This window comes from Siniperca chuatsi, linkage group LG3 (genome assembly GCF_020085105.1).
Source record: "Siniperca chuatsi isolate FFG_IHB_CAS linkage group LG3, ASM2008510v1, whole genome shotgun sequence".
Lineage (NCBI taxonomy): Eukaryota > Metazoa > Chordata > Actinopteri > Centrarchiformes > Sinipercidae > Siniperca > Siniperca chuatsi.
Window position 1 is genome coordinate 33528428 of NC_058044.1, and position 25015 is coordinate 33553442.

General features: G+C 39.7%; 1 protein-coding gene across 12 annotated transcripts in view; it reads left to right on the forward strand.

The window, feature by feature from the left end:
* Positions 1-25015, forward strand: part of LOC122870684 (teneurin-3) — a 422149-nt gene that overhangs the window by 313520 nt on the left and 83614 nt on the right. For all 12 annotated transcript variants that reach the window (XM_044185050.1, XM_044185062.1, XM_044185096.1 and 9 more), the window contains 7 exons: positions 2831-2961; positions 3118-3206; positions 6609-6728; positions 12908-13040; positions 13308-13436; positions 19676-19807; positions 20003-20138. In XM_044185050.1, the coding sequence (XP_044040985.1) occupies positions 2831-2961; positions 3118-3206; positions 6609-6728; positions 12908-13040; positions 13308-13436; positions 19676-19807; positions 20003-20138 (870 nt within the window). The remainder of the gene's footprint in view (positions 1-2830; positions 2962-3117; positions 3207-6608; positions 6729-12907; positions 13041-13307; positions 13437-19675; positions 19808-20002; positions 20139-25015) is intronic.

Consider the following 25015-nt stretch of genomic DNA (forward strand, 5'->3'; position numbering starts at 1 on the left):
TGTAGGAGTGTGCAGATAAATGGTACAGGGAGAGAAATTAGCAAAACTTTAGCCATTAGCAGGTTGGGGTGTTAAGGAACAAGTCCTGTCTTAAAATGTATGCCATGCTGTAGAAAGAGGATTAATGTGAAAATCATGTGTTTAAAATGTTAGCACAACAATTTTTATATCCACATAATGTAGAAAGTCCTAGATATTTGAGACCCACCTATTCATCCATGTGTGGTTCATTATGTGGTTTGAAACATGCAGTGTTAACTTGTTATGGTCTGCAGTATTTAAAGCTCTATACCATCATTTTCTGCATCCCATGGCAACCCAACACACAGTCTCACTTGACTCTAAAATACAGGCATTAGCATAAGTGTGCTATGTAGCCTTTGTTAGAAGTTATAGCAGGCAAGAGTGTATCTACTTTAAGCACCTAGACGTATAAGCAAAGACATCAGAGTATTTTAGATGAAAAGAACAAACAGCCAAACGTTACATGGAAATCCTTTTGAGGCTTTTCAGTTGTCTCCATTTCAAATACCAGTGTTATCCAAATTCAAGGGATCCTTAGCAAAAATGTTTGATATATTAAAAAACACATACAGTAACAGCCAATATATTATCAAATTTTTTGAACTCTCAAAAATGGATATCGTTATCGGCTTCAAAAATCCAGTATAAATGTGGGCATGAATCTAAATGATTAACTGGCTACTCTGCTGCTACCTGGTGAGATCATTTATGTTCAGCGTAGCCTACCTGCAGTGGGTGTTAACTTACAGTACGTACAAACAAAGTAATGTAGAACATTTTGTATTAACCTTGATGTGGCAATAGAGTGGAAAGACTACTCAACACCAGTTGGGATTGGGTCTTTCATGTGTGGTAAATGAGCTGCAGTGTTTTTAAATAGAAGCTGTAAAGAAAGGTAAAGCTCTGACACAGCGGAGTGTCAAACACAAAACATAAATAAAACTGCCGTAAATTGTTAGGGGAAATACTGAAACCTTGGAATTGAAAAATGGCATGGAAGTAGTCAAAGTAAAAAAAATTATTAACAGCACAAAACATCAGTTATCAGCAGTTTCACTCTATAACAGTACTCTAAGATACAGCGTTAAACTGTAAACCCAGGACTTTGGGTTTGATGAGAGCAGTGTGATAATTGGAAAGGTGCAGAGGACAGAAGATGAGAAAGAAAAGGGTCAGGGAGAGCTTACTTTGTGTGTGTGTGGACATGTATCACTCATGTTGTGGGGATATAAAATCTGTTTACACAGTCACAATGTGGGGACTCGCCTTCCTTTTGGGGACAAAATGCAAGTCCCCATAATATAAATCATTAAATTTTAGGGTGAAGGGGTACCCCAGTAGCTCACCTGGTAGAGCGCATGCCCCTTGTACAAGGCTGAGTTCTTATCACAGTGGCCTGGGTTCAAATACAGCCTGCTGCATGTCATCCTCTCTCTCTCCCACATTTCTTGTGTCTCTTCAGCTCTTCCTATCAAATAAAGGCAAAAAGCCCAAAAATTTGGTTGAAGACTTGGTTTAAGGTTAGGTTAAGGTTAGGTTCCAAGAGGGATGGATGGTCATGGAGGCTGGCAGATAAAACGAGGGGGGTGGAAAAAAGAATGTTAAAAGGAATAAAAATAGTCTAGGATCCTTTCTGAAAGAAAATAAAAGTTATATACAAATCAAATAAAACTCGCTGTGCTTTAAAACCAGAGAGGGACACAACACTTTTTCTTAAAAAAAGAGGAAGGAGAGGTTTCTTCAGTTTTTGGAGGGAAACTCCCTCCATTAACCAAATGGAGTCACAGTCCATCCAGTTGTTGCATTAAAATCTAGTGAGGTGGCTGGTGGCAAGTAGCGGTTAGGGTTAGGGTAAGTCTATAGGAAATGAATGTAAGTCAATGTAATGTCCTCTGAAGTGATAGAAACACAATTTTGTGTGTGTAATGGCAGTCCCTGGTGCCTGTTCACCAGATGTACAACTGGCTTTTATAAACTAACAGAGACAAATGGCAGCCAGTATTTTATTACCTTACATACTTCATCCTATCCTTCAGTGTCTCCATCTGTCTCTCCACTCCACTCCTCCTTCTCTCTTGCTCCCTGTCCTTCACTTATCCCTCCCTTCCTAATCTCTCCTTTTCCTTCATTCCATCCCTGCTTCTCATCATTGCACCCCTCCATCTTTCTTCCTCCCTCTTTAACTCCGACTTTATTCTTCCTGGCAGCGCCCAAGAAACACATACTGCTCACATACTAATTCTACTACATTGCTCCATTTTACCTTCATTCATCCATTTTTACTTTTTCCCTTCATCAGTAAATCCAGAGTACAAGGGAACTGTCTTTTCAGTTTCTCTTTTTCTCTTTTATACTACTATGTCAGTCCATTCTCTTATGTTTATTCTTTAGTTTTCCACACCTTTTATTTCTTTTCATTACATTCTTTCCATTTGTGCCTTTATTTATTCATTCCTATCTCAGAAGCCCATCCATGGTATATGTGGCCATCCTCCCCATCCATTATCCTCCATCTTTATCTCTTTTTCATCCCTCCATCTTTATTAGTGGTGCATTCCTCTGTCGTCACTATATGCCTGCATTGTTGATTATCCTTAATCCCTTTACCATCCCTCATTGCTTCTTAATCCTTCAGTTGCCTCCTCATCCCTCCATCTATTCATCCTTTTCCCATTTTTATCCTTCCATCCACCCTTCATCCACCTGTACCTTTTCCATCATCCATTTGACATCCTTCAGCCTTCTATTTCAGGTCCCAATCCTTACTTCTCAGGTTTCTGAATATAATAGCTTACGTGTGTTTCAGATGGCTTGGCTGACTGTATGGATCCAGACTGCTGTCTGCAGACCTCCTGTCAGAACCAACTATACTGCAAAGGGTCACCTGACCCAGGGGAAGTGCTCAGCCAGTCTCCATCGTCATTGGCTCCTCAGCAGGTAGGTACCTCCAATCAGAAATTAAGTCTCAATAATAATTGAACTGTGATTTCTTGATAAAAATCCACATCGCTTTTCAGTGTAGCAAAGGATACCAGAGACGGGTGACAGGAAGAAACATCTGTCAATCTATTTATTTCCTTTTATTTTCCTTAGGCTGCCAGGTCTTTCTACCAACGCATTCACTTCTTAGTTGGTCCTGAATCAACTCACGTCATCACTGGGGATAGTCCGTTCAATAAAAGGTAATCAAGTCTTTTTTCCGCTGAATTCTGGGCATACAGCAACATCAGTAGGGCTGCAACACGAATGGTCAGTCAGGTTGTTAACAAATCCACTTATCCTCCTTAGTATAAAGTATGAGGGATGAAACAGATTTGAACAGTTTCAGGCATCTGTTATGTGCTGTATGGAAAGGCTTTCCATATACATAGAGAGGAAAAACTCAACTCGCCTAACCAGGGCTTCTGCACAGTTCTTTAAAGAATGGGTAAAATGACTTCCTGTTCTACACAACACTGTTGTTTTTCATCATAGTGGGATCATGGATAATTTGCGTCTTTTCTTTTTTCTAATTTTTTCTTTCTATAGCAGTGATTGCTTGACTCATAATGCTTCTGCCTGCCGATCATAGCATACTCTACTTTTATTTGCCATAATATGAGCAGTTGCAGGTTTGCTTTCTGTCTGGATGAATATAACAAAAAATTTGGAGCGAGATAGAGATTACAATACATGGACTTAAGGTCTGCAATTTTTCCTTGCCAAAAGCCATTTTTGCCCACACTGACCTCAGACATAACATTCATTAAATATGATAAGAGAGAAAGAGAGGGTGGCAGTCTGCAAAATATAGAGAGGGAAAGGCAGAGCTCCTGACATGGATGAAACATGACGGCAATTCTGTTGAGCCATTTTTCTGCTGTTGTCAATTTTTTTTATGCTAGCCTGAATGTTTCATAAGAGCAGAGGGCCACAACCCTGTAATAAAAATGTCCTTTATTTCCATAATGGAATGGCCCTGCAACCTTATATTAAAAATGTTTTATTAGACCTCAAAATAGGTGTGTGTGTATGCGTGCGCATTTTTGTGTGGGCGGTGAAAGGGTGTTTAAAAAATGGCACGTTTACACTTGAAAATACTTTTTTTCTCCTGGAGCTGTGACAAACTTTTACACACATCATGCTTGCAGAGGGAGACAAACATATCCAGTGGCAAGTAGTGTATGTACACTGCAAATGCAAATGCTGCAAAAAGAGTCTGTGGTTCTGTCACAGAAAGAGCAGACAGCATTGAACCACCATGCAGAGATACATTAGGAATGCAGACGAACGCAAGTTGGAAAGCTTTTTGCGTTTTTGCACAGGCTCCTCTGTTCTTTGCACAAAATAAATTAAAGTAACCTTCAATGCTGAAACAGGTTTTGGTAGAAGGCCTGTTGCTATAAGTGTGGAACAATAATTGATGTTCCTTATACATACAGCTTCTACCCAGAAATTTGATAATGTTCTAACTTCTTTGCAATTGACATCATATAAGATGAGGTGTCCATAAACAATACTACTACTACAATACTAAATGCATTAACTTCAGAATCTCCACACTACCTTCCATTACAAATAGACATAGGGCTCTTCCAAGGAATGGGAGAAGAAAAGTATTGCAAGGTAACGTAAAAGTCGTAGAAAAGGTTTCAGTCGTAGTCATCTGGACACTGTTTTCAGAATCAAGGCGTTTGGCTCCCATCCGGAAGTCATTCTCAATTGAGAATGACTTCCGGATGGGAGCCGAAACGTCTTGATTCTGAAAACAGTGTCCAGATGACTACGACTGAAACCTTTTCTACGATAGAACACTCCTGGACGAATGAGGGACTACACCGTCTTAACGCAAAAGTATTGTGAGGTATTGCAAAAGTATTGAGAACACAAAATTTATTGCGAAGGAACGCAAAACATATTGCGAGGGAATGCAAAATATTGCGAGGTAATGCAAAACATATTGCGAGGGAATGCAAAAGTAGTCCTCAAACAAATTCTCGCCATGACTGTTAGGGGGCTCCATAATTATGCAACATGTTGCATAATAGCATTTTATATACTGTTGGGTGGTTTAATTTACTGTATAACAATACCTTGTATTTTATATGCTCATTGTAGGTTTTTAAAGTCTTCATCTGCAAAGTAACTATTAACTACAGCAACAGCAACAATATTTCCCTCTGAAATGTAGTGGAGTTCAAGTATAAAGTAGCATAACATTTAAATACTGAAGTAAAGTACAATTACCTCAGAATTGTACTTAAGTACAGTACTTGAGTAAATGTACTTAGTTACTTTCTACTACTGCTTATTAAATCCTGTATTGACATAGTACAAAACCTCTTATTAGATGACTGCGGTGTGAACAAGCAGCTTCACTTACATGAAACTAATGTAACATATCTGGCATATACAGATAGCAGGGTGTTCATACATACTTTCATTATGAAGATAATATCCAGAATGAGGGGGCTTCTGTGTTCTTAATTTGTGCAGTAGTCAAACTGCAGGAATTTGATATAGGCTCACTAACTGCAAGAGCTAATTTTGTGTAGTCTGGGTTAGTGTTATCACTGCTAGTATAGCCACTGTTTCTCACTGGAATTCCAGGTGTCATGATAGCTAGTGATAGCTTCTAAATAGTGACAATGTCCATTTACAGTATATACCCCCCTGCGCATTGATTTTGTTGGTAAATGGAAAACCCGTCTATATAAACGACAAAAAATGTGTGCACACAAACAGCAACAGTCAGGACTGATGTCAACACCACCTTGAACCATTAGATTACCTAATGGAGGTAAACGCAAAAATCAATATGTTATTGTCAGACTTAATGAACCATGACATTTGTTGTACAGAGCTTTTTAAGATGCCATTATCACACACACGTACATGTCCTTTACATGGAAAGACAACCCAAGCAAGAAGAGGTGGTTGAGAACAAAATCACAGAAAACTGTCAGAAATGGGTGTGACCTCCACTGAAATATGTATAATCTTTCAAGGGAGAATGGTTCAGAAGTTACTGACCAAAAAAGAAAGTTTTCATATATATATATATATATATATATATATATATATATATATATATAACATATGATTAATGAGAAGAAGAGGAAGAGTAATGCAATGGACAACATGAAGTTCACTTGAATGTGGCTACCTAAAGCAGTGCTGTGGTGTAAAACTATGCAAATGAGTGTGATGAGGATGTGCAGCCATGCTATGAGTGCTGTAATAACATCAGTGTCCCATTATAGTGCTACCACTCCCACAGCTCAGCAGTTGCCACCACCACAGTTGTTGTTTCAAGTGATGCCTCACTGCACTCTGAAAATCCCCTCACAAGGAGTAATAGTGATGATAAGAGATGTTGTGGTGTCTCTCTTTGTTTAAGGGTGTGAGTGTATTACTGTATGTCTGGCCCAAGATAGTTTTCCAGCACTGGTTTTTCACAGCGACTCCAGGGGGGTATTTTCAATCATTGATGGCTCAATTTGCTCAATTATTACAGTAAAATATAAGGTAATTTCTTGTACATGTTGCATAGTGCAGCTTTAATAAAAATAACCTTTCTCTACCATCTCTTTCTCTCTCTCCAGCTTGGTGTCGATAATTCGAGGTCAGGTGTTGACAGCCGATGGAACACCTCTGATTGGAGTCAACGTAACGTTTGTCCACTATCCTGAACATGGATACACTGTAACACGCAAGGATGGCATGTGGGTATTTATTTATATTTATACACAATATTTGAAACCTTCTGTTTTCTATGTACCTTGCACCCTTTTCCAAAATTGTTTCACATGCCCATTCCTTTATTTCCTAAAATAGATGTTATGCCTTCTCAATTCACTAAATTAACTTGGAATTGATGGAACATAGAGGTACTAACAGTGCACCTGATGTAGAACTGAAAGAGAGATTATGTATCCAAGGCTCTGCCAGGACTCTACACTGTTTAGACAAAATGTCTACCTCACAGTGTCCCAATTGCACATCTGTAGCAGGCATTAACTGAAATATGAAATATGAGACAAACATGAAACCGGCTGTGCGCTGCTGTATTTTTTGACGCACTGTTTATATCAGGTCAGTCACTGTCTGATTTCTCCCCTTCAGTGCAGTTCTTCTGGTTCCACAAGTAAAGTAAAGCCAGTGTCCGAATAAGGGATTCTGGACCTCTTTCAGTGTATTGACTAAATAAACACTGGACATAGTTTGTATGACAAAGTTGTTGGGATTTACAATGGTTAAAGGGGGCACCCACTTGTGTAGGTGTGATCAATTAATTATAGCTATCAGAATTATCAAAGATAATCATAAATAACTTTAATAAAGTCCTCGGGGGCACCATTCTTCTTAGCCAGTTAATTGATTGAGTCTCGTAAAATACATATAAACTATCAATTTGGAACCCAGATTAATAATTAAATTAAACTAACCAAAATTGCCATTGATATCTAGTAGGTTGAAGGATATGGAGTTCAACATAGAAGAGAGAACAAAGCAAAAACACAGTGAAGTCTAACTCTAAATACTAAAATACAGAACAAAGGGTGTGTGTGTGTGTGTGTGTGTGTGTGTGTGTGTGTGTGTGTGTGTGTGTGTGTGTGTGCAGGTCTGGGTGTACGCCAAAAGGAATGTGTGTATGTTTCTTTGTTCTGCCTCTGTATGTCTTGCGTGCACGAGCGTGAACCTACGTGGTCAGATACAAAGCATCATGTGAAGCGGGAACATTAAAGTTTCTCTCCACCAGGTGTGGTTGTCTTTAAGGGCCAAACTAGAGGTGTATGTGTATGATCTGTTTAGGATAACGGTGCCAAGTTAAAAGGAGTTAGTTAGCATGCAAAGACTCTGCAAAGTCTGTGTGGAGCATAACATAAACTAACATCAACCTAGCGTGTGGCTACCAAATGAACCAATAAACATGTCACAACAACAAAACCTCAGAAAAACACATCAGTAACGTCACATGTACAAAAGTTAAACAGTCCTTTGCTTAGCTAAATATACCTTGGTGGCCTTGGTGCTGCTGTTAGCTGGTGGTCAGCCTGTTGTAGATGAGCCAAGCTCGGAAGAATTGTGGTTCGGCTGTGGAAGCGTCTTTTGCTGTGCAGTGTCCGCTTGTAGAGATCGGAGGAAGCCGGTCACGCCGTCTGTGGTTGTCCATACAGAGTTAACAGCTAGGCGTTAACTTGCTTCGTGTTCCTGTTAGCATGTGAAGTTCGCTGGCAGGCTTTGTGTGTGGCAGCCGTTTGTGCTAAATTTTGTTGCAAAGATCTAATAGGCCTTCTCAGCGATTTGGTAGATAAGGAGACTTCGGTTCTGCTGCGTGTTTCTGCTGCGAGCAGATTACACGGCAAAGCCAGGAGGAGAGAATTCAGGTGGGCCAGTCTGCATGTCTTATTCACATGAGGAGCGCAGTGTGACCCTGCGGATCGAAGTGAGTACGCAAGCGGAGTGTCATTCCCCCTGTGAAAATACCTTTACTCGCTCAAGTTTGACCACGGGATTATTGTGTTTACTCTTGCGAGTAACACAAGTACACAACCCTGGCTGGTAATCTGTTTTCCTACAGCGGTATGAAGCCAAAATAAACTGAGTACGGTCTAGACCTGCTCTATAGGAAAAGTGCAATGAAATAACTTCTGTTATGAATTGGCGCTATATAAATAAAATTGAATTGATCAGGGCTATGCTATGCTAACTTGGTTCATAGTAAAGCGCAGCCGATAGCTGGAATCAAGTAACATACACATATTTTTTAGAACTTACCAGGCATTCCAACTTCCTAGCTTACTTTTCTCCAAGCAATCTCCTTTTTTGTCTCGGACTCTGTATAAATGTGTAGTAGTATTATAGCGCTCTGGGTGCCCACAGATGGCTACAATAACGAAAGTGGAGTTCAGCACCTCCATGGCTACTGCAGACAGGTTGAGAAGTGAGAGTGAAGATAAATCCACTTTTTAATCTCAAAAGTTAAAAAAAAATCTCTGAGCTTTCCTCCGTCATTAAATGTCTCCACTCAGAGCAGAATCCACTATGACTGCAGGTGTTTATTCCTCCAAAATCTCAGGCTCTGCCCCCGGCTCTCTCCTCCAGAACTCCCCGGCACTCAGCAGCTGTCTGTCGGCAAGCAGCGGCTCTGTATGTAATCACCCTGCGAAAAATTTGCTTCGTTTTCTGTGTGAGCAAACCTTGACACTCTTCTCTATCCATTCCACTCCTTGAGCATGTATGTTACCACTGACATGGAAATTGATGACATTTCTGAGTAGCTTATCTTATCCTGAAAATAACAATAGATGGCATACATGTAGTGACTATGCCATTAACCTGTAAATAAAGAGAAAAATTACGAATTATAACTTTATTAGAGTGTCTATTGACTGTGATGAATTTCACAGACATTTTGTAGCAAGACCTTTCTTAAATAATCAACCTTTTCATTGTATGGGTATACCAAATTAAACACAAATAAATTCATCATGACCCAATGCTCCAGAATACATAAATACCTAATTTTTTAGAGGTTGATGTCTAGAAACAGAAGATTTTATCTCCACTTGAAAGGTTATCTCAGAAATAAATATATATATACATATATATACATACACAGCAATGAGATGAGATGCCGGCTCAGACGTCACCCGGCCAAACAAGGTCTGCGTCAGGTGCTGGGGAACCAGAGCACCGTGATGAAAAATGGGCAAGATGCGATAACAAGGCTCTGTTGGAATGCTACTACTCCAGTAACCCTAGTCAGAGGGTACTGACAGTACCCACCATGGAAACAAAGGCTGGAGGCTAAAATCAAGGAGGCACAGAGAGAAGTGAGCCAATTGACAGAGGCTGAGAGAGGTGCAATGAAAAAACAAGTACCCAAGAGGTACAACTAGATGCCCATAACTGAAACATTCGAAACTGCCAAACAAAGGCTCCAAGCCTTGTCCGCAACCCAACCTGCGAAAGTGTACACTCAATGGCAGGGTAATAACAGCAGAGCAGACCCATCAAGGCTGGAAACTGAACAGTACTGGAAAAGTAAATGGGAGAGGGAGGCATCACACAACAGCGATGCACAATGGCTGGTTTCTCTGAGAGAGGACCACAGCAACCTCCCTGAACAGAATCCAGTTACCATCACAGTGGCAGACATCCAAGAAAGAGTCTCAGGTATGAAAAACTGGACAGCACCGGGCCCTGATAGGATCCACACCTACTAGCTAAAGAAGCTCACTGCACTCCATGAGCGCCTAGCAGCACAAATGAAGCTGCTAAGCTGCTAAGGGATGGGACACACCCTGAATGGCTTACTGAAGGGCGTACGATCCTGATCCTGAAGGATCATCCAACTATCGGCCAATAACCTGTCTCTCCACAACATGGAAGCTCATGTCAGGCATCATCACGGCTAAGATAAGTGGACACATGGATCAATACATGAGCAAAGTACAGAAGTGCATCGGCAAAGGAACCAGAGGAGCCAAACACCAACTCCTGGTTGACAGAACAGTCACCCAAGACTGCAGAACCCGACACACCAACCTGTGCACTGCCTGGATTGATTACAAGAAAGCATATAACTCAATGCCACACACATGGATCACTGAATGCTTGGAGATGTACAACATCAACAGGACTTCAGAGACAAGAGACTTCATTTGCAAACACAATGAGGCTGTGGAAAACCACCCTTGAGGCCAATGGCAAACCACTTGCACAAGTATCCATCAAATGTGGCATATACCAAGGAGATGCTCTGTCCCCACTGCTGTTCTGCATAGGTCTGAACCCCCTCAGCCAAATATTCAACTAGACTGGCTATGGATACCGACTCAGGAATGGGGCCACCATCAGTCACCTCCTCTACATGGATGACATCAAGCTATATGCTAAGAGCGAGCGGGACATCGACTCACTGACCACCAGGATCTACAGCTCTGACATTGGGATGTCATTCGGGCTTGAGAAGTGCAGTCGAATGGTGATGAAGAGAGGTAAGGTAGTCCACACAGAAGGGGTCTCACTCCCAGAAGGAAAAATAGCAGACATTGAGGATGGATACAAATACCTTGAATACCGCAAGCAAATGTCAACCTTGAAGAGGTAACAAGAAATAGCAACTGCCAAATACCTTCAACGAGTAAGGCAGTCAGCTCAATGGCAAGAACAAGTCCCTGGCAATAAACAGCTACGCCCTGCCAGTGATCAGATACCCTGCGGGAATAATAAGGTGGCCAAAGGAAGAGATACAGACCACAGACGTTAAGACACGAAAGCTCCTCACCATGCATGGGGAGTTCCATCCTAAATCCAGCACCCTGAGACTGTACGCTACCTGTAAGGAAGGCGGCCGTGGACTAGTGAGTGTGAGAGCCACTATCCAGGATGAAACATCCAAGATCCACAAGTACATCAAAGATAAGGCCCCAACAGATGACGTGCTCAGTGAATGTCTCAGGCAATGGGGAACAGAGGAAGAGGTGCTGGAGGAGGGACCATCATGGGAGGACAAACCCCTACATAACTGAAGTGGCTGATATCAAGACATCCTACCAATGGCTAGAGCGGGCCGGACTGAATGACAGCACAGAGGCACTCATCACGGCTGCACAGGAGCAGGCCCTGAGCACCAGAGCAATAGAGGCCCAGATCTACCACACAAGACAAGACCCAAGTTGTAGGCTGTGCAAAGAGGCCCCTGAGACAATCCAGCACATAACTACAGGGTGTAAGATGCTGGCAGGGAAAGCATACATGGATCGCCATAACCAAGTAGCTGGCATAGTGTACAGGAACATCTGCACGGAGTATGGACTGGAAACCCTGAGGTCAAAGTGGGAAACACCTCCAAAGGTGGTAGAGAACGACCGAGCCAAGATCCTGTGGGACTTCCAGATTCAGACTGACAGAATGGTAATGGCGAACCAACCAGACATCGTGGTGGTGGACAAACAGCAGAGGAAAGCCGTTGTGGTTGACGTGGCAATACCAAGTGATGGCAACATCAGGAAAAAGGAACATGAGAAACTAGAGAAATACCAAGGGCTCAGAGAAGAGCTGGAGAAGACTTGGAAGGTGAAGGCACCAGTGGTGCCCGTGGTCATTGGAGGAGTGACCCCCAAACTGGAGGAGTGGCTACAGCAGATCCCTGGAAGAACACCAGACATCTCGGTCCAGAAAAGTGCAGTACTAGGAACAGCAAAGATACTGCGCACAACCCTCAAGCTCCCAGGCCTCTGGTAGAGAACCCGAGCTCGAAGGATGAGACCACCCGCGGAGGGTGAAGGACAAAGTTTCTTTATATATATATATATATATATATATATATATAAACCAGAACACGCAGGAGTGATAATATATCTCATCTGTCCTGGGAACTCCTTGGGATCCCCCAGGAGTAGCTGAAAATGTTGCTGGGGAGAGGGACTGCCCTGCTTAGCCTGCTGCCACCGCGACCCGGCCCCAGATAAGCAGAAGCGAATTGATGGATGGATGGCAATTACAACTTCACAGTTCAGCATTTAAGAACCAGTTCACTGTACAATTCCCGCGTTAAAAGTTTTTTGGGGGGGAGTTTTCCCTTATCCAAATCGTGGATTCTAAGGATAGAGGGTGTCATATGCTATACAGATTGTAAAGCCCTTTGAGGCAAATTTGGGATTTTTGATATTGAGCTTTCTAAATAAAATTGACTTGACTACAGTTCTTGAGGGCAAATCCTCTGTTACATGCTTTAAGAGTTTTAGGGTTAACACAACTCAGTCAGGAAAGTTTTAATCAAGCAAACAGTTTAATTTAGTTTAACGATATTCACACTATTCTTCAGTTGACCGGTGTTTTCTAGCACCTATAGTACATATTTATTTTTTGATTTGTTGTTTATGTGCTGCAGGTTCGATCTCCTGGCCAACGGTGGGGCATCCCTGACATTGAGTTTTGAACGTGCTCCATTCCTCACTCAGTATAGAACTGTGTGGGTGCCATGGAACGTATTCTATGTGATGGACACACTCATCATGAAGAAGGTGAGCGCTGTCACTGTTGTCTGTCTAGACAGGGTCGTGGACTGATAACTGGCAGTCAGCAAAATTGATTGGCTTAGAGGAACTGTAGTTTTATATGTTCCAGTTACTTTAGACACCATTTTGAAGCTTTCATTTTTGACTTTATCTGACTGACACTGACTCACTGGCCAACTAAGTGACTAATGAACTCATTGTTTCACAGTTAATGAATTGTTGCATCAGTGAATGAAAAGACTAACTGGCTCACGTTATGTCTGGCTGTTTCAGGAGGAGAATGACATCCCTAGCTGTGACCTGAGTGGTTTCATCAGACCCAGTCCTGTCATTGTTGCTTCTCCTCTGTCTACGTTTTACAAAAGTTCACCTGAGGATGGCCCCATCATACCTGAAACACAGGTAATAAATACTACAGAGGAGATCTTTTAGTAACTAGATCAATTTCTGTCATTGTGGTCAATTAATATTTTTGTCATCATCATTAACCCCTTGCCACACCCTCTTTCTTTTAGGATTAATAACTCAGTCATATCTGAACACACAGACATGATACACATGCTTTTAGATTCAGTGTAACTTACACACTGTGCCCATAGCCAATAACTTTTCATAAATCTGCTTAGAAATCAGAGAAAAAAGACATGGCTTGGAACTCCAGAAGTTGTCTGAGAATCAGTTTTTTAGTAATAATGGCTTTTTTCCTGTTGCATTATCGATATATTGTTTGACGTTACTAAGGCTCAGAATGTCCCATCAACATGGTTCTTACATTCCTGCAACACTGACACTGTAGCCATTCATATACAAATATTTGCTCTGTGTTGAAAACCTGCATTGTAAACAAAACTGTAACACATGTATAATACAACTCACATGCAAATTGATGGATTTTCTAAGTAGCCCAACTTATTCTTACAATAACAATATATGTAGTTCTAAAAGCCTTTAAATAAAAGAGAGAAAAAATGAGCAAAAAGCCTAGGGTTCAAATTAAAAGTGCCTACCAGTCAAAACAGTATTCTTCTCAGTAGAACACAATGCTGACACCATCTAAATGCCAACTTAGTTCAGTCAGAAGCTTATGTAGCAGTCTAGTATCTATTATTCATTAATCACCTATAGTATACAGTAGACTCAGTTTTTTTATGTTTTATCCCTCTTATCTAAGGCTCATCATTTTCAGCAAACAGCAAATTGGTTCAAATTGATTTAAGTTTTATGTCCTTACGCATCAAAGATTGATGTGTTTCCATCTGCAAGAAGACACAGTTCAAAGTAATTTACAGTAAACTAAAACAATAGAAAATTAAGACAAAAATAGGGATAAAATGCAAATGAGCAGCTGATTATGAATATATATATAATATGAATTGGCAACTATTTTGATAATCAGTTGATTGAGTCACTTTTCAAGCAAAAATGGTGAAGATTTATTATTATTTTATTTTATTTAATCTTTATTTAATCAGGCAATCTAATTGAAATCAATATCTCTTTTCCAAGAGAGCCCTGAGAACAAGAAACATTCACAAAAACACAATCTGCAAACAGAAACAACACAACTACACAATAAACAAGAAATTATTAAAAACAGTTCATCAGATAAAACAGCTTTAAAATCACCAAGGGGAATGTAAGACTCTAGTTTGAGGGCAGCTTGGAGTTAATTCCATTTAAAAGGTGCATAGTATCTGAAACCAGTTCTACCAACATTCGTGCGTACATGAGGGATATCTAAGGTTAGGTAGTTACTGGATTGTGTACTGTAGTTACTAGATTTAAATAAGAGAAGAGATGTGAGGTAGTTTGGAAGCTTCAACACTAGAGCTTTATAAATGAATAACATGAGATGGCTATTTCTTCTTGACTGTAAGGAAGTCCATCCAACCATGTAATACAGAGAACAATGATGAGTACAAAATTGTGATAACACGTAATGCACAGGATTTAACTGCTGAAGTGTTGATTAGGCAGCACAACAATACAGAATATCTCCATAGTCAAGGACAGACATGAAGGTTGGCTGCACAATACTTATACTGTTGGAAGAAGATAAACATCCTTTAATTCTCTACAGGAAGCCTAGTTTGATTTTTAATTTTTGAGTCAAATGTTGAATATGAATCTTAAATTATAGTCTGCTATTAGTATTATTAGGATTCAGCAAGAGTAATATGGGTGCCATTTAAAGTTTTAATGGCAGGATAGTTAGTCACTGGTGGAGAATACCATGTACATTTAAAACTAGTCTGTGATTAAGGAGTGATAACTGGAAAGTGTCAAAGGCAGACTGAAGCTCTACCTGCCTCTTAAATATGAGTATTTTCTGCTTTTCTCTGTTTTATATCATTCTATACTCAATATATTTGGGTTTTGGATTGTTGAAAATGTTGTTGAAAATGTACTTGGACTCTGGGAAACAGTTTTCTGACATTATATAGACAAATTAATTAATTGAGAAAATAATCAGCAGATTAAAAGTTACTGAAAATAATAATTACTTGCAGCCCTATTTTTTTTAATCCTGTTTTCATCTGGATTTTAAAAATTCAGATGCAAAATTGATGAAAATTTGTATAAAGATTGTATAAAGATTATCAACACTACAAAAGTATTGTCATATACTGTATATATACAGTATATGACAGTATATGAATAATATATACCATTATTTAATAACTTTTGAATTGCTATTGCTGGACTACATACCATTAGGCAAAAATTCTTACCCTAGATGTCTATCTGATATTGCTGTGGCTAGATTCAAGGAAGCGATCCCATCTGCATTTAATTCAATGTTATGTCACAATATAACAGAGGACTCTTATGCAAATCGCAGCACCTCCTATCTAGTTGATAGTGCTGCAGGCTCACTGCGAACGACACTCGATTCTATCGCTCCTCTAAAAAAGAAGATAATAAACAAAGAAGGTTAACTCCATGGTATAACCCCCAAACCCGCAAATTAAAGCAAACATCACAAAAACTTGAAAGGAAATGGCGTTCCAACAACCTGGAAGAATCCCGTTTAGTCTGGCAAGATAGTCTTAAAACATATAGGAAGGCCCTCCGTAATCCCAGAGCAGCTTACTACTCATCATTAGTAGAGGAAAATAAAAACAAACCCCAGGTTTCTTTTCAGCACTGTAGCCAGGCTGACAGAGAATCATAGCTCTATTGAACCATGTATTCCTATAGCCCTCTGCAGTAATGACTTCATGAGCTTTTTTATGATAAAATTTTAACTGTTAGAGAAAAAATGCATCAAGGTCTGCCTTTAACTGGTGCCGACTTGTCTTCAAACAGAGGAACCTTGGAAACAGCTGTAGAGCCTGATGTGTGTTTTGGCTGCTTTGCTCCTGTCAACCTTCTTCAGCTGACTTCGACGAGTAATTTATCTATTCACCATCAACCTGTCTCTTCGACCCCATTCCAACTAGGCTGCTTAAAGACGTTTTACCTTTACCTACCTACTTAATTAGCACTTCTTTACTGGATATGATCAATCTGTCTTTATTAACAGGCTATGTACCACAATCCTTTAAAGTAGCTGTAATTAAACCGCTTCTTAAAAAGCCCACTCTTGATCCAGGGGTTTTAGCCAACTATAGACCTATATCTTACCTTCCCTTTCTTTCTGAGATCCTTGAGAAAGCAGTTGCCAATAAGTTGTGTGACTTTCTAAATAACAATAGTTTATTTGAGGATTTTCAGTCAAGGTTTAGAGTGCATCATAGCACAGAGACAGCACTGGTGAAAATTACAAATGACCTTCAAATCTGACAATGTCCATTGACCATCACATCCTATTACAGAGACTGGAACATTTAATTGGCATTAAAGGAACCGCATTAAAGTGGTTTAAATCCTATCTATCACATTGATCTCAGTGTGTACATATTAACGATGAATCCTCCATGCACGCCAGAGTTCCACAAGGTTCTGTGCTTGGACCAATTCTATTCAACTATTATATGCTTTCTTTAGGCAATATTAATTGGAAACATTCCATAAACCTTCATTGTTAAGCAGATTATACCCAACCTGCAATATTCTGTTGTTAAACTCAGACAAAAGTTAATGTACTTGGCCCCAAACACCTCCAAAACTCATTATCTAAAATATAGTTACTCTAGATGGTATTGTCCTGGCCTCCAGCGCCACCGTAAGGAATCTTGGAGTTATCTTTGATCATGATATGTCCTTTAACTCCCACATAAAACAAACTTCAAGGACTGCATTTTTCAAAATCAGGCACATCCTGTCTCAAAAAGATGCAGAAAAACTAGTCCATGCATTTGTTACTTCTAGGCTGGATTATTTTTATTCCTTATTATCAGGCTGCCCAAATAAGTCCATTAAGACTCTCTAGTTAGTTAAACAAGGTTTAACTAGTTACTAAAACCAAGGGTCCACTTTCTTTTTCCAGCCTGACTTTGAATGTTAAAGCAAATAATTCAATAAATACACCAAAACATGCAATTGTTTTTATGTTACTATTTCAGGCAGATGTAGCTTGTCCATTATTGTGACTTTGAAGAATATCAGACCACATTTTATGACTAAATTATGCAGAAATGCAGGGAATTCCAAGGGGTTCACTTACTATTTCTTGGCTCTGTAGTTACCACAGCTGAGGAACTGTGGCTCTGCAGTGGTTGTTTTTATAGGAAACTAGTGCTGTGTGCATGCACACACGTACCTAGCCCCACCCTGTGTCCTGCCACTGATTGCCTATAAGCCTAATAACACATTTCTCTTGGCAGGCAACTGAGACTCATCATGGAGGAATGTTGTAATTGCATACACATTACACCATGTTATCTTTGTGTGGTGTGTGTATGTGTGTGTTATGTGTAAGAGAAAGGGAAGGAAAGAGAGGAAGAAAGAGGTATACTGGCTGTGTGCATGCAAGAGACATTGAGAGAGTGGAATACAAAGAGAAGCAGAGGTGTGTGTGTGTGTGTGTGTGTGTGTGTGTGTGTGTGTGTGTCCATCCAGTCCACAAAGGAAATTAAACAGATGATCGAACTCCATGTGTGTTTTTATATTTTTATAACCCCTCCGTAATTGTTTTTTGTCTGACAAGTGTCTATATGTGTCTGTCTATCTGCGATGAAGGGAAAGAGCATGTGCACGAAGGAAAGCGTGTGATGTGTGTGTGAGGTAAGTATTTGTGTGTGTGTGTGTGTGTGTGTGTGTGTGTGTGTGTGTGTCAAAAGTGCAGATCAAAAGCAAGCGAATGGAAAGCCGCTACTTAGCTTTTAGTGGAGCTGTGTCCATTAGAAATGAGGGCAGTGAAAAGGTCAGATTTAAAGGGGATGTAATGGATCTGAAATGAAATAAATGCCTGGCTAATGAAAAGGCAATAGTGCAGTTAAAAAATATAACACTGGAACAGTCCAAATGGATCCTTCTCTGAGTAGCTTTTTTTATTTTCTTAAATATTTCTTTCCAATCTCCTTTTTCTTGGAGTCTGCCTCTTCATCAAAGTTATTCCTTGTCTTCTTAACTTCTGGCCCTTTTGTAAAGAGTTGAGATATCTATGAGATCTTTATCTCGAACATTTATCTCGAACCAGTATGGGAGTTTAAATGAAAATGTCTTTTTGTTTTATTTGAACTTTGAATGTGTGTATTTTCACTCCAGCCAAACCATCCATAGAATAAGCAAACCTTCAACCAGAGAGGAAGAACTTACCTGTGAAATCATGTAGTGTAATCCATCACAAGGCTAACATTAAGGCAGACAAACCCCTAATGCATTCACAGAACTATAGGCTGTTTATTCACTGGATCTGAATGGCTTTGGGCTTGTGGTTGAAAACTAGAGCACCTGGGGAAAAAGTCAACTTCCTTGGCATCACAGGACTGCGCAGTAGTTTTAGCCATCATTTCTATTGGTAATAATGACATTGTACTCAAGAGGTTAATTGCTGAGATCTTGGAATACAGTGACGTCACTAAAAAGCATCTATCTATCTATTTGTATGTGATGCCACTTAGGGCAGGACAATATAGTGACTGTTCATAGTGTATTCTTAATTATTTTGTTGGATACAAAATTAGGCTGCTAGGCATTGCAGTTAGTATCAAAGTGAATTTAATAGTTTTTATTCACATTTATTTGGTCCTGGATACTTTTGTGCACAGATAAAATTAAGCTAGTGTAATCAGTATTGTGGAATGCAAAGAAGCAATTTTGTGAGAGCCTGATCATTTTTACTAAATTTTACTTGTATTTCATCTCAGAAGTGGTTAAAAAGGAGTAGGGGCTCTTGAAAGCTGGTGAGTGGTAAGTTATTGTTCTGATCAGACAAATCATTTTGTAAAGCCATTTCATCAATGCTTAAAAATGTTATAACCACATCACCCATCTCTGCCACAGTAATTTCACAGTATTAAGTTGGAAAGAAGCCATGGTCTTAAATATGCACAACCGTCGTGGGCCCTGATAGGGGTCATGCTTGTTTTTCTTTCTTCCGAGAATTCTCACTGCAAACACTGCTAGCGGCCAAATGAAGCTGTGTGCCAATTAGCAGTCCATTCCCTATAAATAAGATGCTTCAGATACCAATCAGGACAGTGAAATAGTGTTAGGTGCTGATGTGTTTTCTGTGTCATTGTATCCCTATGGAGGTTTTACAGGAAGAGACTTCAATACCAGGCAGTGATCTAAAGCTGATCTACCTGAGCTCCAGAGCTGCGGGATATAAACCGGTCCTCAAAGTCACCATGACACAGTCATCAATACCTTTCAACCTGATGAAGGTGAGATATGCAATATGACATAATATCATTTAGATTTCTTCAAAGCCACTGTAATATGATACTGCATATCAGTACATAATGCCAACCACTAACAGCTTCAGTCAACTAATCAGCATCAGTGCCCCATATCAGTAGAACCATAACCTGAACTACTACTTACTTTGTGCCTGTCTGTGTCTGGTGCTGTTTCTCTAGGTTCACCTGATGGTGGCGGTGGTAGGTCGCCTTTTCCATAAATGGTTTCCTGCCCAACCAAACCTTTCCTACACCTTTATCTGGGACAAGACAGACGCCTATGGTCAACGCGTCTATGGACTATCTGAGGCAGTTGGTGAGTTTGCTGCTAATAGCAAAGCTAAACAGAAAATAACATGTACTTTTAAATAATGTGCACTCTCTGAGACTCTGAGTTCTATAGATGAGTATACCAGCTTTCCTTTTACATCACAGAATGGAAATGCAAAAACACCTGTGGCTTTTCCTAATGATTTTAGAATGAACTTGCTTTGTGTTGTTTTTTTTATATGAAAGAATTCCAGAAGCCTGGAGGTTAAGTGGTGTTGTGACCAGAAGGTCACTGGTTTTAATCACTGAACTTCCTAGAATAATATGGCTGAAGACAGTAAATGAATCTCCCCTTTATAAAAAAGCTACTGATCAAGATGCAGCTGGTCAGTGACCAACAGTATTGTGGAAGGCTGTTGTTGGACTGCTGGAGCTATTTTATGATCTCTGTCAGAGGAGCATAACAGTATTCATGACAACTTATATATTTACTTTTAACTTTTAATACTCAAACGATGAAGGGCAGAAAGTTTGATCGTGCATTTGATCATCTTAAATCATTAATACAACTTATAAATACAAAAGGATCACTTGTGGAGTCCTGCTCCCACCATGGTTTGTATATTCTAGCTGTGTGTCACACCTCTTGTGTACAACACGTGCCAAAAAGACCACACCAGTGTATCCTTGCTCATAGCTCCTCCAGCAAGCCTCCTTTCTCCTAGAGATACATTTTAGGAATTGAGATGTCCTTCAGCATGGCGTGCTGAGATCGATTTCCGGGTCACAGGCAGGAGGATGGATGAGTGAGCACTTTACTTGAGTATTTCCATTTAGTGCTACTTTTTTTACTTCTACTTCACTACATTTCAGAGGCAAATATTGTACTTTTTTTACATATGCTGATATGATATGATGCAGTACTGTGCTACTAATTTACCCAGTTGTATACAAAATATCTAAAATTGGCTCCACATTGATGAACTACAACATTAAAATATTCTTACATGTATTTGTTAATGATAAAAACCAAAAATATAATATTCTATAATTGTTATGACAATAATAACATAACACTTTTAAAGGTGCCATTCTGCATACTGAGTATTTTTACTTTTGATACTTTAAGTACATTTTGCTGATAATGCTTCTGTACTTTTACTTAAGTGACATTTTGAATTTGGGGCTTTTAATTGTAATGGAGTATTTTTAGATTGGTGTTTCTACTATTACTTAAGTAAAGGATTTGAGTACTTCTTCCACCACTGCCTTTAGACACACAAAAAGTATGAATTCATGTTAGATGTAATGTGTTGATTTATACCTACATTGAGCTTAAGGCTCATTAGGCCAAGAGCGTTTAGTTAGTGCATTTTACCCTTTTGTTTACAATTGTCTTTTATGTAGTTCTGCAGTAATACAAATACAATAATACAGTAACTATACAAATGTGTATATATAGAAGTAGCCAAGAACATGACCTGAAATAGTAGCTTTAATATTTGTTTTTACATTGTTTAACAAGACCAGGTCCAACGATAATTATCAATTTACTAAAATACTTAAAACCCTAAAACATGTCTCTTGGAATTCATTAAATTTATAAATATTTACACTTATAGGCTCCTAGATGTACAGGTAAGATATCTGACAAGTATAGGAGACAAAGGGTTACTGGTGTTGACACACATTTGTTTATTTATTTATTTCCATCTGTTATATTAAATGAAGGGGGCGTGGTTATCTCACAGAGCAGCAAAACAGGACACAGCCTCAGAGAAGACAGAGGCCAGTTTGCAGTTTGACAATAAGAAGACAACAAGTGAAGGGAATCATACAGTAGCTAAGTACCAGGTGGTTTTCTTGCCGGGTTTGGCTCTGGCACCCTCCTCTGCCTTAACTCTCTGTGATTTATGGAGTTTCCTGATGGACAGATACGTTTACTTGTTGCTAGAGTAACGTTTACTGCTAACTGCTGCTAATGGTATCTGCTGATACCTAACGTTAAATGAAAGCAGTTGATCACCAAGTTGATAAGGTCTCCTGGCCGGTCTGGCGGTCTCGTTTCAGGGCTGATGGCAAAGGTCCTGACCAAGACCCTGCTGGCATAGTTCTCTTGGAGATGCAGGATTCAAAGTTTCTTTGGTTCTAACCTTCTTGTTGTGTTGGAAAACAGACATTGTCCAGGCTTCTTTCAAAAAGGCTTTGCTTTTAAAGTTGGCTGGACAATTAACTTATCTAAAAGGCATCAACTCTTTATCACAGCAAAACTGTGGTTTAGCCTACTGTTTTGGAGTGCTGGCAGAGACAAGTCGTTCTTGCTGGCTTTCCGGCGTTGTGACTCAGGCTCCGTGATTTAAGAGCCCAGCAGGTCGATCCCAGGTGACTCCGTGAAAGAAGTTGATCACTGAGTTGATAAGGTCTCCTGACCAGTCTGGTGGTCTTGTCTCAGGGTCGACGGTAAAGGTCTGGGTCAAGACTTAGCTGGCACAGTTCTCTGGGAGATGCAGGATTCACAGTTTCTTTTATTCTAACCTTTTTGTTGTGTTTGAACACAGATGTTGTCCAGGCTTCTTTCAGAAAGGCTTTGCTTTCAAAGTTGTCTGGCTTCCAGCGGCTTCTGTCGAATCTGTGATGTTGTAGTTAGAATAAAATATCTCTGGTTACACTAACTTCTTCAGCGAGGCTTGAGTAATTCCATTGGCCAGATGAAACTTTGAGGTGTTGGTGGACCAGGACAGGTTCTCTGAAATATGGGTCCCCAGGAACTTGAAGCTGGAGACACGCTCAAGAGCCATCCCGTTAATGTGGATGGAGTCATGTGTGCCTCCTCTCTCCTTCCTGAAGTCCATGATGAGCTCTTTTGTCTTGGAGTGAGTGAGCAAGTGACTAGCTAATTGAGCTAAGCTAGCAGCTACAGGCTGACAAAATATATGTATTTTTTACAATATCACAGATCGTTAAACAAAAGCAATCTACGTGCACCAGTTCAAACAACATTCCTGCTATTACTAAGATGGAAGTTATGTGTAAACATACCTGCGCATGATTGTCTTCTCTGCTCCCGCTCTGTCTTCTCCATAGACTTCAAAACTCTCTCTCGGTTACTAATAGTGGATGTTGTCAAGCTGTCACTCCAATCGAGACTGGTCAATAGAGAAGTGTCTTGCATTTTTCAGAGTAGGTCCCACCCACGGGATTCAGCTCAACAGCAAGCAAAACTTTTGGATTCGCAAACAAAACTTTTGGATTCGTAAACACAACTTTAGGATTTGCAAACAATACTTTTGGATTTGCCTTAATACATTTTTAATCACAAATTGATTTTACTTGCAATTAAGCATTTTTTAATTGCAATGTCTGTAGTTTTGCTCTCAAACCATTTCTCTTTGATTGCATAATAGACACAAAAGTAACCTCATATGTTTTTTCTGCTTATAGTGATCTCCTCAAGTGTTGGCATTATGTTTACATTTTGCAAAGTTCTCAAGGAAGATAATGCGGTGTCGGCCAGGGATAGTTCAGCCTTGATCTGCCCCTAGTGGATGTACTTTTTAGTCCTCCAGGAACACAAACAGTCTGTAGGCAAGTGTATGATTGATGCTGCTTGCATCACAGCGCCTGTCTGTGCATACATGTCAAAAGCCAGTATATCACAAGTTCTAACCCAGGGGTGGAAGTAACAAGACACTTCAAATCACTGGAAATAATAATAATAATAATTATAGACTTACAAGGATATGACACAGGTGGAGATAAAATGTATACAACAATTAACTTGCACCAATTCATCACAAAATAACTCCTGGTCTGCACTGACTATCAAAGTTTGACAACATACTGTGCACAATAACTGTGGAAAGGAGGGATTTTCCTGTAGTGCTGACTTCTCCTGAACATACATAAAGCTGCAGACAGCTAAAGCTAAGTTCAAATAGGTTTTTCAGAAAGGCTTTGACAGGGAAATGGCTTGGACATAATGGGCATGCTAACCCCTCTGACACCTTTTTATGAGGGACAAGTCCAGCAGACATTCTCCTCAGTGAGTTATTACTTATAGTAGCCATACTTAATGGGTTGAACATAAAGACAATTTACTGCTATATTTTGTAACACTTCTGAAATTGGTGCTCATACGTTTTAATAAGGTAGTGTAACCACAAGAATATTTGGAGTGCATGTCTGGCAACTGTTAAAATCAGAGCTGAGATACAAATGTAGAGGTGCTCACCTGCGTCTTCATTTTAATTAGCATGCATTCGCGTCACATCAAAAATTTGCTGAAGATAGGTAACTATCAACTATTTTCTCATTCCTCATTATGATTTTGAATTGTAGAAATTTCAAGTCATTTACAATTTTTGTAGACAAAGTTTTATAGTTACCGTGTTGACATTTGCCTAGCAACAGTGTTCTCAGCAGTGTGCCACGCATATCATGTACTTGACTTCCAATGTCAAAAACTCAAACACATAAGTTCCATTTGAAAGTTTAATTTAGAATGCCTTCTGGTTTAATTGTGACACAAAAACATATATCTTCTTCTGCAAAACAGAGTGTAGGCTAGTTAACAAAGTAGTGGAAATGCTCTGATGTGGGATGCAAAATACAATAAAACAGCAAATGCTGTAAGCAGTATGAATGAAGACAGTGATTAATAACAGATACAGCGGGATAGATGATCGATGCAAAGGGGGGCGTGGAAGCTTAACTGCTGTCTGCAGTCTTTGGCAATGAAAAGCCAAACACGGCACACATTATATCAAGTTAACTCAAACAAACCTCGTCAATTATAGCAACGCATTAGGTGACACTGACAAATAATTACGCTGTCAGATGAGCCCTGGATTTCTGTGAGCATATGAGAAATAAAGAGACAAAGAAATAAAGGGAAGACAATGTATTTATTCATATAGATATCAG